The 15,432-nt window shown below is 44.8% G+C and overlaps 1 protein-coding gene across 1 annotated transcript in view; it reads right to left on the reverse strand.

Moving 5' to 3' along the window:
• The window catches only part of MMP14 (matrix metallopeptidase 14), an 81,685-nt gene that overhangs the window by 34,594 nt on the left and 31,659 nt on the right, over window positions 1-15,432 (reverse strand). Inside the window, exon 2 of the mRNA XM_069238243.1 lies at window positions 1,358-1,506. Within this exon, the coding sequence (XP_069094344.1) occupies window positions 1,358-1,506 (149 nt within the window). The remainder of the gene's footprint in view (window positions 1-1,357; window positions 1,507-15,432) is intronic.

The raw sequence follows: 15,432 nt of genomic DNA on the forward strand, positions 1-15,432 counted from the left end.
TCTCTTTTAGGGGGTGGGGATATGGCCCACACAACTTCTGAACCTTGTAACCATTTGCAAGTTTGAGCTCTCAGGAACCGAAACAAGTCAATGTTGTTGCACTCTCTTGTTCTAATAAAGAGACTCACTTTGCAATGGAGTACACACTTCATGACAAGTTTGTCCGGTAGTGTTGCACTAGAGTATTTGACCTGCATCAAGCAAAAGTCATTAAACCGAAACCAGGATGAAATGGGTTAATTGTTTGCACTATAGTATAATCACACTCAAGACACCTAACTTTTAAGAGAGGTGTTTTCCTGTGTAAGCTAATAATATGGTTTTTTGAGGCAATACATTGTTTTTCACGTGTCAATAATGTTCTACTGTGGAAATAAACGCAAATGTGATTTTTGCATGTAGTAATAAATCTTTAAATGAGCGTTTACTAGCACACTTTTTCTAAATAACGTATTAAGTCAGACAAGAAGATAGTAGTGGACCTTGATGACACCTGAATTCCTTATGTTCTTATTGTTCTGACAGGCTCATCATCCTATACATTCCTAGGCTCTGGCTTTCCTGCACTAGAAGCTCCTATACCAGCCAGCAGACCTAAATGTCATGGTTCTGGGTAGACTGCGGAGAACCTGTGGGTCTAAAGAGAGGTGCTGACCTTTGCAAATTCCTCCATGTGGGAACAAAGGGGAATGAGTTGAGGCATTTATAAACCAGATTTAATTGCTATGTCACGCGATAGAACAACATGGAGATCCAGGAACCATCCAGAACATACATGGGGGATCCACCCACAGGGTCAGTGGTCCTGTGTGCTAACCCAGAATGCATGACCACTTACGGATCTCCTACAGTCCAAAAAGTCCAGTCACCATCGAACTCAGGGACAATCCATCCTCAAAGTACATGAGACCAGCAGGTCATCTCAGGGGAACACCATGCAGCAGCACAGGTTAGGTTTCTTGCCTCGTGTCCTAATATCAGGCTACTCCTGTGCCCTCTCCCAGTCCACTGGGCATCTGTGTGCCAGGTAACTCCTTAAGGATGTACCTGTGGGATGTTCGGCGCCAGCCTCCCAAAGGTATTTTTCACCTCCAAACTTCCCACATGATATTTCAACAGGACACTAATTTTTCAAGAACATTCAGAATGCCAAGCACCCATTTGACACAAGTGGTGGGGATTAGTGGTTTGTGGGGAATCAATCGTATGTGGAGAACACAGGTTGTGAGCACACACCAGAGGTGAATGGGGACAGAAGAGGGCAAATGAAAGGGGAAAGACAGGATAGAGGGGATGAGCAGAGAACAGGGGTGGCAGGTGACGAATAATGCAACTGGAGAAAGCATAATGCACTCACATTGTTGTCTGGAGGTCCACAGTTCCTGTAACCTTCAAACCGTAGAATCGCTGCATGGATGCAATGGCTGCTGTTACCGACTTTGGCGAGCGCTGTGCATGGGTGCGCAGGTCTCCAGGAGGAAGGTATCCATACTGCTGCAGCCAGGCCTGGGGGAGAGACAATTTAAGTGATTATTAAGAGCATTCTAGAGTGAGCACTACACACGTGAAGGGGTGGGCATTATAAGAGAGAGGTCACACATATCCACTTGTGTTCCATCTCCCACGCAACTGCCCTGGAAGGCGTGTCTACTATGGATGGAGGGGAGATTTTACATTATTTGCTATAATGCAGTGATACTCAAAGTACTACTTGGGGGGCTGGATTTGTCCCTCCTGATCTTTTCATGTGCCCCTCCCCCCCCAATCAACAATAGCACTGGGCTGCTGTTTACTCCACTCAGCTCTAATATTAGTAATATATTAAATAAACTGGCAAGCATTTAGTCAAAGGTTAATTGATGTTAAACAAAGGCAAAAGATAGGGTGTCCTGCACCATTTAACTTTATAAAACACCTTCATTTTTAAATATACATTGCAGCAAACATGTAAAAATATGATGGTCTCCTCATAATTCGAAAAAATAGAAAAGGTATAACTGTTTGACCTTAATACATCAGATTATATCAATGGATTGCATTGAGAAGTACGTTTTAAAAAGTGATAGCTGTCAAACATTAATTTAAAAATCTCCCCCCGCAGACAACAATGCCAGTAGTGAACTGAGTCAAGTCAATTGTTATGTGCTCCATGAGGGTGGCCTCAGTTGCTATTATACATGAATAATATTAAAGTTTATTAAAACAAACACAGGAGAAGGATATATGCAACGCACTCCCTGACGTCATGTATTTCCAGGTCCTCCTATATGTGATCATAAAGAAAAAGGAGGGAAAGTTAAATAAAACAATTGCCTAGAATTACACAATTTGGTCAAATGGGGAAGTGGGGAGAGTCCAGGTTTTCTGGTTTCACATTGTGCAATTCAGCTCCTAGATGTACATGCTTCCCTTCCCCTACAATCACTCCCCTGCCCACCCACACCAAACCGCCTTCCTGCTGCCACCAACGCGGCACACCACAGATCACACTTTGTGGCCCCTTGGAAAATGTTTGTGAGAACTCATGCTACAAAGCATGCTAGTCATAGATCCCGGTTCTCCTGTGCTATAAGTTTAGGAGAAAGTCATTATTTCAGTGCAAGAGTGAATCTTTCTTTGTAAGTGTGTTGTATGTGCGTGTTTAAGTCAGAATTCCAGGACAAGCACAGGAATAGCACCCATTCCCTATTGCCCCATAGGAATAGCACCCATTCCCTATTACCCCATAGGAATAGCACCCATTCCCTATTACCCCATAGGAATAGCACCCATTCCCTATTGCCCCATAGGAATAGCACCCATTCCCTATTACCCCATAGGAATAGCACCCATTCCCTATTACCCCATAGGAATAGCACCCATTCCCTATTACACCATAGGAATAGCACCCATTCCCTATTACCCCATAGGAATAGCACCCATTCCCTATTGCCCCATAGGAATAGCACCCATTCCCTATTACCCCATAGGAATAGCACCCATTTCCTACTACCCCAAAATCTGTTGCTGGAACTGCCGTTGTAGACTAATCTTGGCTGCGTACACACATGGGACGATTCTGCGCATCCTCCCTTCTCTCAGGACCCATCATGGGTCTCCTCTTTGATATTTATTACTACACATACAGGACATGGTGGGGTGGGGGGGGGGGGGGCATCTGCCCCATTTCATACAGGACTGTTTTTCTGGCAAGACTAAGATGTGGCTAGGATAGCATCTGGCCAAACAGTCTGGGTCAAACTCCCTACCCAATCATTTTTAACAAGGCTGGGTCCCGAAACGGTTATTGCTCTGTTTTCCTGCCCTATCTCCTGTAGGGTTCTCACTGTCTTACCTCCTACTTCTTTTGTCGAGAATGTAGCGTTACCTGCTCACACGCAGTATAAACATTAAAGATGGAAATGTTTAAGTCCAGTGCAACCTTGACTGCCAGAGAACGAGGACAGTGGCCAATCTGCGCTACAGACTATCCGCTGCTACATAGGCCCAGCCAGGAGGGTGGACCTGGGTCTCTTGAACAGCAATTGCTTCATGGGCATCAAAGACTTGCCTCTGAGTTCTCTTAACTAGAGTGGCAGTGGTCTCTTAACTATTCTGGCATTGCTTTTCTGCTCACCCATGTGGTTCTCAACTGGTGCTTGGTGTGGTTGTGGTGCAGAGGGTGGTACTCACTGGTGCAATAAAGTCTACCCACAGCAATGTCCAAGCAGGCTAGTAATATGGAGGACCAACCCCACCCGCTGTCACTGCTACACTGAGAACAATGGGTTCCTCACTTACGCATCTCTATGGCAACTGCACAGGTGGTAGGGTGATGATGGAGAAAGCACTACAATGGCACCTGTTAGCACCCTGCACGGGTGAGAGGCAGGCCAAGGAGGGGCATGACATGATGACAATCTTGGTCCTGTGCGGTGCAGTAAACATGGGGCATACAGCTGGGCAGTGCCTGAAGGAATGATAATCGTAGCACACAGGCCCAAACAAGCTCAGGTGCATTTTGGCTCTTCCTGACATAATGGTGGTCGTTCTTGGAAACAATATTTATGCTCCCTAACAATATGGAATACCCAGATTTGACTTTGGGCATTTGGGACAACGTTCTGGCTGTCTCTGGCATAATGGAGGTTGATTTGAAACACTGTGGGTATGGTTGGCAATAAAAAGTGGCTGTCCCTGGCAAAACAGTGGCACATCCTCGATTTTTTGTGGGCCTTCTTAGCATAATTATGTCTAGTGAATGCATAATAGTGCACCTCTCACAATAATGCTCATTCAATTTATTGTGGCTCTTCTTGACATAATCCTGGCTATACCTGGTTTGATGGTGGGGGGTGGGATTGAACATCCCTACCATTAGATGGTCATTCCTGTTATAGGATGATGGTGATACGTGGGCAAGAAAAGCAGAATCTGCATCACAGCAATACACAAGGGCTTGGTGAAAATAAGCTGCCATTTTGGAGAGCCACACCCGTGTGGACTACAAAAGAATTCTGGCATTCAAGGACAAAAATACTTGTTTGGGCGAGATAATTCACTGAAAATTCAAATGTTTTATTTTATGATGAAAAGCTAGAAACTACCATGCTTATGTTTCAGAAAACGCTCTTACTGGGAGATATATCTATAAAGGTATTTGTTTGTGAGATTTGCATTTGTTAATTATTCAATCCTGTTCCTTACGGGCACATTCGCAATTAACTTTCAAAATGCTGAATGGAAAAATTAAATGATGAAAGATGCCATATATATTTTAATAATAAATGATAGGCCACGTGAATTTACACAATGTATTTTTAGAGAAATTGTGCCCCCATTGTTTCAAACACTTCTATGAAAGAGTGTGAATGGCTTGATGCGTGATACACCACAACATTAGTGGGCTATTTCATTAGTGCCCCAACACAGCCTCTGGATTTTTAGTTCATTTATGCGACAGCTGTGCTGGAAAATTCAGTTCAGTTCCCGGATCCAACTCCTTCAGCACTGACAGACCAGTAAGACTCCCTGTTTGGAGCCCAAGTACCGGGCTTTATCCATACTGTTAGACCATTGTTAACATCTTTAAAAGGGACAAACACAGAACTTGGGAAAGGCCCACTATTTGCTTGGGTAGTTGGTCTTCGAGTGCTACTGATTTTCGGACTGCCTTTGCGGGAAACCAGTCCGCCCAGCTCAAACCTGAGTTGTCCAGCCTTATAGCCCATGGCACCAAGAGAATGAGGCTGACGGTAAACATAACAAATGTGATACATTGTTGCACTCTGTCTGGTACCCCTCTCCCCCCTGAAAGAATCAAATCAAAGGTTGCCAAGAACACCTGAACTCATCCTAAGAAAAGTAAATTGCCATTTGCCCTTATTTTATTTGAGGTACAACAAACTCTATGCATAAGCATGATGTCATTACCCCCGCAGTGTCAAGCGCCCTAAAACAACAATTAGTCTGTCTAGTTGGGGACCCGAGACACCAGTGTAAACAATACTACACACTACTAATAAGGCCAGTAATAATGGCTTTTCCAGGGCCTTGATTCTATAGCGGGATCTCCCAACCTTTCGGTAATGACAGCTACAATGAAAATCATTCTGAGTTACAAAAATGAACTAAAGAGTAATATCACCAATGGTGACACCAGATAAGATTAACATAGTGGAAGCCCCATCCAGTGGTGATCACCTGAGGGCAACTGAAGGGTTACCAATAGTAATAACTTTACAAATGGATCAATATGAAATGTCCCTACACAAGGAAGTAAAAGTAATAGCAACAAGTGACCTCGGTCCCCAAATGACAAATGTTCATTGTAGGAAAGTACCATCTTGCCTGGCATGTTACCCCCATTTTTCACTGTATATATGTTGTTTTAGTTGTATGTGTCACTGGGACCCTGGTAACCCAGGGCCCCAGTGCTCATAAGTGTGCCTGAATGTGTTCCCTGTGTAGTGCCTAACTGTCTCACTGAGGCTCTGCTAATCAGAACCTCAGTGGTCATGCTCTCTCATTTCTTTCCAAATTGTCACTGACAGGCTAGTGACGATTTTTACCAATTTACATTGGCTTACTGGAACACCCTTATAATTCCCTAGTATATGGTACTGAGGTACCCAGGGTATTGGGGTTCCAGGAGATCCCTATGGGCTGCAGCATTTCTTTTGCCACCCATAGGGAGCTCTGACAATTCTTACACAGGCCTGCCACTGCAGCCTGAGTGAAATAACGTCCACGTTATTTCACAGCCATTTTACACTGCACTTAAGTAACTTATAAGTCACCTATATGTCTAACCTTTACCTGGTAAAGGTTAGGTGCAAAGTTACTTAGTGTGAGGGCACCCTGGCACTAGCCAAGGTGCCCCCACATTGTTCAGAGCCAATTCCCTGAACTTTGTGTGTGCGGGGACACCATTACACGCGTGCACTACATATAGGTCACTACCTATATGTAGCTTCACAATGGTAACTCCGAATATGGCCATGTAACATGTCTATGATCATGGAATTGCCCCCTCTATGCCATCCTGGCATAGTTGGCACAATCCCATGATCCCAGTGGTCTGTAGCACAGACCCTGGTACTGCCAAACTGCCCTTCCTGGGGTTTCACTGCAGCTGCTGCTGCTGCCAACCCCTCAGACAGGCATCTGCCCTCCTGGGGTCCAGCCAGGCCTGGCCCAGGATGGCAGAACAAAGAACTTCCTCTGAGAGAGGGTGTGACACCCTCTCCCTTTGGAAAATGGTGTGAAGGCAGGGGAGGAGTAGCCTCCCCCAGCCTCTGGAAATGCTTTGTTGGGCACAGATGTGCCCAATTCTGCATAAGCCAGTCTACACCGGTTCAGGGGACCCCTTAGCCCTGCTCTGGCGCGAAACTGGACAAAGGAAAGGGGAGTGACCACTCCCCTGACCTGCACCTCCCCTGGGAGGTGTCCAGAGCTCCTCCAGTGTGCTCCAGACCTCTGCCATCTTGGAAACAGAGGTGCTGCTGGCACACTGGACTGCTCTGAGTGGCCAGTGCCACCAGGTGACATCAGAGACTCCTTCTGATAGGCTCCTTCAGGTGTTAGTAGCCTATCCTCTCTCCTAGGTAGCCAAACCCTCTTTTCTGGCTATTTAGGGTCTCTGTCTCTGGGGAAACTTTAGATAACGAATGCAAGAGCTCATCCGAGTTCCTCTGCATCTCTCTCTTCACCTTCTGCCAAGGAATCGACTGCTGACCGCGCTGGAAGCCTGCAAACCTGCAACATAGTAGCAAAGATGACTACTGCAACTCTGTAACGCTGATCCTGCCGCCTTCTCGACTGTTTTCCTGCTTGTGCATGCTGTGGGGGTAGTCTGCCTCCTCTCTGCACCAGAAGCTCCGAAGAAATCTCCCGTGGGTCGACGGAATCTTCCCCCTGCAACCGCAGGCACCAAAAAGCTGCATTACCTGTCCCTTGGGTCTCCTCTCAGCACGACGAGCGAGGTCCCTCGAATCCAGCGACTCTGTCCAAGTGACCCCCACAGTCCAGTGACTCTTCAGTCCAAGTTTGGTGGAGGTAAGTCCTTGCCTCACCTCGCTGGGCTGCATTGCTGGGAACCGCGACTTTGCAGCTACTCCGGCCCCTGTGCACTTCCGGCGGAAATCCTTTGTGCACAGCCAAGCCTGGGTCCACGGCACTCTAACCTGCATTGCACGACTTTCTAAGTTGGTCTCCGGCGACGTGGGACTCCTTTGTGCAACTTCGGCGAGCACCGTTTCACGCATCCTCGTAGTGCCTGTTGCTGGCACTTCTCCAGGTGCTACCGGCTTCAGAGAGGGCTCCTTGTCTTGCTCGACGTCCCCTCTCTCTGCTGGTCCAATTTGCGACCTCCTGGTCCCACCTGGGCCTCAGCAGCGTCCAAAAACGCTAACCGCACGATTTGCAGCTAGCAAGGCTTGTTGGCGTTCTTTCGGCGGGAAAACACTTCTGCACAACTCTCCACGGCGAGAGGGATCCGTCCACCAAAGGGGAAGTCTCTAGCCCTTTTCGTTCCTGCAGAAACCTCAGCTTCTTCTGACCAGTAGAAGCTTCTTTGCACCCGCAGCTGGCATTTCCTGGGCATTTGCCCATCTCCGACTTGCTTGTGACTTTTGGACTTGGTCCCCTTGTTCCACAGGTACCCTAGATTGGAAATCCACCGTTGTTGCATTGTTGGTTTGTGTCTTTCCTGCATTATTCCTCTAACACGACTTCGTTGTCCTTAGGGGAACTTTAGTGCACTTTGCACTCACTTTTCAGGGTCTTGGGGAGGGTTATTTTTCTAACTCTCACTATTTTCTAATAGTCCCAGCGACCCTCTACAAGGTCACATAGGTTTGGGGTCCATTCGTGGTTCACATTCCACTTTTGGAGTATATGGTTTGTGTTGCCCCTATCCCTATGTTTCCCCATTGCATCCTATTGTAACTATACATTGTTTGCACTGTTTTCTAAGACTATACTGCATATTTTTGCTATTGTGTATATATATCTTGTGTATATTTCCTATCCTCTCACTGAGGGTACACTCTAAGATACTTTGGCATATTGTCAAAAATAAAGTACCTTTATTTTTAGTATAACTGTGTATTGTGTTTTCTTATGATATTGTGCATATGACACTAAGTGGTACTGTAGTAGCTTCACACGTCTCCTAGTTCAGCCTAAGCTGCTCTGCTAAGCTACCATTATCTATCAGCCTAAGCTGCTAGACACCCTATACACTAATCAGGGATAACTGGGCCTGGTGCAAGGCAAGTACCCCTTGGTACTCACTACAAGCCAGTCCAGCCTCCTACATTCATGCCACAAAACTGCCATTTTATCAGATGGGATTTTGACATGGATGCAGCACCTTAGACATGAGCTCGCTGTATCTTTGTACAGCACTGTACTGTCCATTGCACTAGTGCATTGTTGTACATTTGCTTTATTGGCTTTCAAGCTGCATTTGATGGCGTGGAAGGGGCATACTTTGGGCTAAAGTGACCAACACTGGGATCTCTCCTCTGTCAGTAATTCAGGCCTTTCATTCCAAAATAGGGGCGAAATCGAAGTTGTCCCAAAATCGATCTTCAACCCTCAGATCAACACCAGTAGGTGGCTAAAGAAGGTGTGTTCTTGACCTCCTAATTTCACCTCAAAGGACTGTCAACCAGCTAAAACAAAGACTACGATCACTGGGCGCGTGCTGAAAAAGGCTTGGCAGTGGTACTTCAGAGGACATCAACCAGAGCGCAGATGTAGAAATATCACGAGCCTGCTTTCATCAGAGGGCGGGCATCACCACCATCTTACTGTCAAGACCTGGCGATGTTCATCACTTACCTGCGCCATATGAACTTCATCCAAAGAACTACCCCTTCCTGCAACCTGTGCTAAAAGTAACTCAAGCAAAGTGAATGCCATGCCTTCGTTATCCTGTAGTCTCAGAAAGTTTTCAAAGCAATCTTTCAGAATGGTTAGACATAGCAATAGTGTTAACGGGAGACAGCTCGGTCTGCCGGGCCCGCAGAGCGGCTAGAATTGTAGCTTCTCAAGCAATCGCGTGCAAGGGAAGCACATTTTAAAAGCCTGCTATTGCACAAGTTTGAGGGAAGTGGATGGCTCTGGGCTAAGTATTAAATGCAATTATTGCGGAGGAGACTGCGCTGCGATCAGCCCCCCTTCGCTTATAAAGCCGTGCTAAGTGAATAGCTGAAAGTTCATTCTTTTTTAAATCATTACATGGCCCTCACACATAGAAAACACTCATGGCTTGTGGGGAGTTCCTTCTCTCTCTGCCAAATGTAGCATTTTATTAACAAACCAAGCAGATAAGCGTTAAAAAAATATAAAGTGAATTTTGCTTTGTTACTGTTTATTCTCATTGGGAAAATGCCTAATATCGCTGCTATGCAGTGCAGGAAATGTCACGTGCCAAAGGAAACCCTTTCCCGTGTATTGTGTTGATGTCTAGCCCCGATTAGTGAACAGAGAAGTTTAATGAGGAGCTATTCCTCAAGGATGGGGTCAACTCCGTGCAGCGCTATTTTGCTGTATCTTCATGGAGAGGGTCCGAGCTATTCGGTAGATTCATCAGATAGATGTAAACAATTTTAAGATGCTTTATCGAGGTGGGTGTTTGAATTTTAGGGATTTATGTTAATTGGTTCAGTACCAGTATCTAACGTTATTTCTGCAACCAACAAAGCGTTCGGCATTCCTACTGAAATTACCGTTGATTTTTGTTTTAAAGTTTTAATTAACGGAGCAAAAATGTTTTTTGAACTGAAAAAAATATTACGTCTCCCAAAGTTCCAATTAATTCTCATTCCACTGTAACCTTTAAAAATATTGGGAATATAATCATTGAGTCACAGCTCATCAGCCTAATGGTTTCAGAAAATATTCATGCTTTGCTATCAAATACATTTTATTAGGTAAACAAAATCTACATCGCTTTTTATGGGGCTATCATTTTGCGAAAACAAACAAAGTCCAATACTTCTGACACATATGTACTTAGTTTTTTTTTAATAAATGTACATTAGCTGCCCAGAAACATAAATGCATAGTTTTCATCAATCATACAAAACCCACCTCCAATGGATGTTCTCAGATGCCTATGCTTTATACCACATGCCAGGTATAGTACCATAAAGCTATGTTTGTACTCAACACATTAAGAAACGCCCTAATTTTGTCCTGGCTGACCATCAATAGACTTGGGGTTAGCAGTACAGGATAGCCACAATTACATCAAGAGTCAATCCTATTATGTGGTGACCATGATTGGACCAAAGATGCCTTCAATAGACAATGCATTATGCCAGCCTGATCACCTTTTAAGCCAAAAGATGCTCATCATTATGAAGGAATGACCACGAAAAGGGCAAGTTAATGGTCTTCAAGGCTTCACACTATCATCCGTTATTCAGGGCCTGAAGACATACATAAGACTGCACTGACCCCACCCAGATGCAGTTCCAGTGGCTCCCCTAGTAAGACCATATCATCTTCAAAAACACCTGTATGATTCACGAAGCCCTCACGACCAGCACCCACACCTGTTTTGCAGACAAGCTCACCATCTCTGGTAATTCTTGGCACAGCCAGGACACCATCAGACTGCAGACTAAGAAGTGTAAAAAAACAAAGAAAAAAAAAAACGCAACGTATTAGGCTTTTTTCCCCTGTATTCATAGAGGATCTGGAATACCATTCCTGTTTCCATCAAGATCACCCCAAGGCTCCTCCAATTTAGGAAGGGGTTTGAAAATGCACCTCTTTAAAGAACAAGTCACAATGCATTATCTGTCCACAGCCCAGCTACCTCTCCTATCACTCATTGACTTTATGCTGGTCTTTGACACTGTACAGCTCTCCACTGGCCTAAGTTTACGGTATAGAAATACCATATAGATACCTACAATGGGGGTATGGGTGAATTTGTGCACATTTAATCCCAATATTGCCACAGACTGACACAGGCTGGAGATGAGCAGCACTGCCTTCAGCAATGTGCAGGAGAAGACAATGTTCAGCTCCAGACCCTCAGAATGACATGCTGGGCTCCATAACTTCAAACTATGTACCAGCATCTCTCAAGCTACCTTTTGGAGACCCCAGTGCTACACAGTACTAGGGGTGGATGAAGAATTCCGCTCTGCCGGTGGAGTTCGCAGGGTTTTCCCCTCTGCCACGTGGAGTTCTGAAAACTCTGCAGAGTGACACAGAGCGGAGTTTTTCTCTTCTTAAGTTGGTGAGCGCGAGCAAGAGAAATCACTAAATTGGCAAGCGAGATTTCTGAACGCGAGCGGTAGGCCGCGACGGCTCATGATGAGAAAGCTGCAGCTCAAGTAGAAAACCTACTCCAGCGGAAAAAAGAAGTTAGCTCCCTCTGTCGCACTGCGTGATGCTGTTTGCGCTGATTTTACAGAGCGGGAGAAAATCCTGCGCTGAAAATCAGTGCGAAATACGTGCCTTACCCAAATTCCGCCACTCATGGAACTCCGTGTAGCGTGGTGGAGTATTTCTCAGCCCTTTGTGGAGTTCCGCCTAGCAGGACTCCACAAATTCCACCCAGCCCTACACAGTACGTGTTAAGGTATACACTGCTGTTCTAACTATTCTAGTTAGTCATAATTTTGCTAGATTCCATCTTCAACATTTTCAAGTGATGCATTCAGATATTCATCATAATTACTTGAATAATGCCACTTTCATGATTCTGCCCAACCTTGCAAAGGAGCTTTGTCTTCCACTTCATGTGAAACAGAACAAGGGCACCTATCTGAAGCCATTAGTGTGTTGTGCTTGACTGAGCCAGATGTCTCTTGAATCTTTCAGTGCCTAGATCCACCATCCCATTTACAGAGAGGTAAACAAGGACCTTAGTGTTATTTACAGCACACGCAGATTGGGGGTTGTCAGTCTCCCAGTAGTACAACAGTCTGCAACCTTGAGACTGGGCACTACTGGCCAGTTGATGTTGTGTGCAACCTGGGCAGAGGGGTGAGACGAAGCCTTTTTCCATGGCACTCTGCATACTCCCACTTTATGCAGGTGTACACAGCTTGGACTGCATAAGAGAATGGAGGCTGGTCAGTCTACTTTTGAGACAGAAGTTATGACAGTTTGGAAAATTGGTGGCACTTTCCTTTTTTCCAGCCTGGCTAATGTTTCACCAGTGAGTGGACACGACATTCTGCGAGTCCACTGCCGGGTCTACATTATTTTGCGTGGTGTTCAAACGTAGAGCCCAAGATATATTGGCTCTACTTAAGGGTGGCTACCACCCTTTCAGAGCAGGCTACAGGGTGACTGGCAGATGACTTATTACGGGGGTCCTTACCAGGGACCCTGCCCTTGGGCCCCAGATAAAATCACCCACTTCAGCATAACTTTTTTTTTTTTTTTTTTAGAGTGAGTTTAGTGCGGCATGCCACAAAATGCAGTAGGGTTGACTATATATATATATATATATATATATATATATATATATATATATATATATATATATATATATATATATATAGCAGCGAAGACAGGCAAAGTAGGCAACATATTATGCTATTAAGGGCAAATTATGAGGCCTGGTTGTCCGGCACCTTTGACACTTGAACACGCTGACAAAAATAGAAGCCCAGTGCAACAAAAACCGATGTCTTTAGACAGAAAACTATACATAATCCGAGTTCCCTATTCAAAAATATTAAGAAAGAACCCTGTTGCGCGCTATATTACCGTTTATTTTTTAATTTCATTTTTCTCACATTGAGGAACTCTCTAATTCTGAATTTTGGACCTTAAAGTGAATCAGAATGTTTGGGAGTCTTCTGAACTGCGTGCTCTCAAGAAGCAACTGCTGCTTTGAGAACAGCGTCTAACATACGGAAAATATGAAGGCCAGGGACTCATTCTTTCCATCTTGTTTGAATGGCATGTATCAAGTTTTTTTCTTATTGCTTCCTGTTGCAGACGAAAGCCTTCCCCCAATTTACGCCTTTTTAAATGCCTGAAAACAGCTGAAACAAACAATCAGACTTACACCAAGTGTCAGTGGTGGCGTTTGTACTTGCAGTAAAATCGACAAATGATGGAAGTATATTGGGAATCATGTGGCAAGCCGTACAAACCCATCCTTCTGTGGAAACCAGCGGAACCATGCAATTCTAGTATCAATGATTAATGATGCCTGTTGGTTACGCTGTTTGTGGGAACAGCAGATGGTGTGCGAGGGTGACTGCAGTCCAAAGACTAGAACCTCTGAGTGTGGAGACCATGGTGGGTTTTCTCAGCCAGTGGTGTTTGTACACCCCGGACATGTGAAACTGCATTCCATTTGTTCTTGGGCTTCCGACCTTTCCAATTCCCTACACCTTGTACCTGGCCGAGTCTATGTCCGCCCAATACAGGAAACACCTCGATCAGTTTCATAAGTCTGTCTTCTACCCGCCTTCCTGGAAAGAAGATGGTGTTCTTTCAGGAAGGAGGTTGGAACCAGTCAAAGGAGGGAAGGTTCTGTCCTCCTCGAGTTGAGTGTGAATGAAGGTTGGTGTTCAATTTGCTGTTACTATGTACTAGGCAAAATACGGTATTTTAAAAAGGATAGGCACCAGCTGATAGGTGGATGGGCCGAGATGCTTTGCCAGCTTTCACTGTACTTTCCATAGCTCAGCTTGCAATGCATGCGTTTTCAGTGGAGTGGGAGTGTCCAACACACTTTTTTGCTGCACCACAAACCGGTTGAACTAGCGCATGATGCCTACAGGGGATGAATTTATTTAACTTAAATTAGGCTCTTGCATTCCTATCTCAAAAAGCATCCACCCTGCCCTGCCCCTTCATCCCTTGTTTTTGGCCTGGTTAGATTATTTTTCACTCACCAGAGAAGACATCTTAGAGTAATGCAGTCCCAACTTCACGCCCACATTTGCCGACACCGCATTGAGCTTTTCTCCATACTACCATTTCATGGGCCCTAGGACGACCCTCAGGGGCAGTATCTATATGTTACACCCTCCCAGGTTTACTATGACAAATACCGAGAACTCTCATTGACAATACAGTCAGAGTCCTCACGCAGTCGCAAAACTGAGATCTCTGAGTAACAGAGCATCAAGTTGCAACTCAATGATAGCTACTGTGGTCTCCAATGCTAGAGGCCCTCGAGCCCCAACTGTGGCGCAGTACAATTTTTCATGTGGGGTTGCTGGCCATCGATGAAGTGCCTTTGTACCTTCCATGCTGCTTATAAATATTTTCAGATATTTGTAATTTTCTTTCTAAAGTAAATCATGTTTTTACTTCTCTGTGCTAGAAAATCTTGGGGATACTGAAGCTCTCTTTTCACTGTCTCAGCAAGAGTGTCACTTTTTAGAATTAGAAAATGAAATCGCAGTTAGTCAAAAGATCAACACAGCTCTCTGTGTAAAAAGAATTGGCGGAATTCTGTAAAACTAAGACGAATGTCCTCTGACAGTTTGTACTTCAACGTAGAGTAAATGCTCAAAGGCTAACACAATGGTTTCTACATTGTTGATTCTCCATCTAAACTAAGTAAGGATATCTGGGGTACTGCTGCACCCCGACGCCCCTACTTCCAGCGCCAATGCACCCAGATAAGCTCTCTCAGTTCTATAGTCATGCGTGTCACTCACTGGAGAAAACTGAACTCTAGATTTGTGCATTTTGTATTTACTTCTTTTATTACATGAGGCTGGAAAAACAGCTAAAGTGATCATTAGCCAGATAGAAGATGGTTTATAAGAAGAAAAAAAACAGCGAGATGAGTTGCACATTTTGATGATGCTAAGACATTTATATGATCCCTACTTAAGCTAGTGCTCATTGTCACCCATGATTCGATAGCTTTCCTATGCACAAAATAACAGTGCATTTCCATAGCTGCAAAGATTAGCTCCATCCTACACATTTGGACCATGATAC

This window comes from Pleurodeles waltl, chromosome 6 (genome assembly GCF_031143425.1).
Source record: "Pleurodeles waltl isolate 20211129_DDA chromosome 6, aPleWal1.hap1.20221129, whole genome shotgun sequence".
Lineage (NCBI taxonomy): Eukaryota > Metazoa > Chordata > Amphibia > Caudata > Salamandridae > Pleurodeles > Pleurodeles waltl.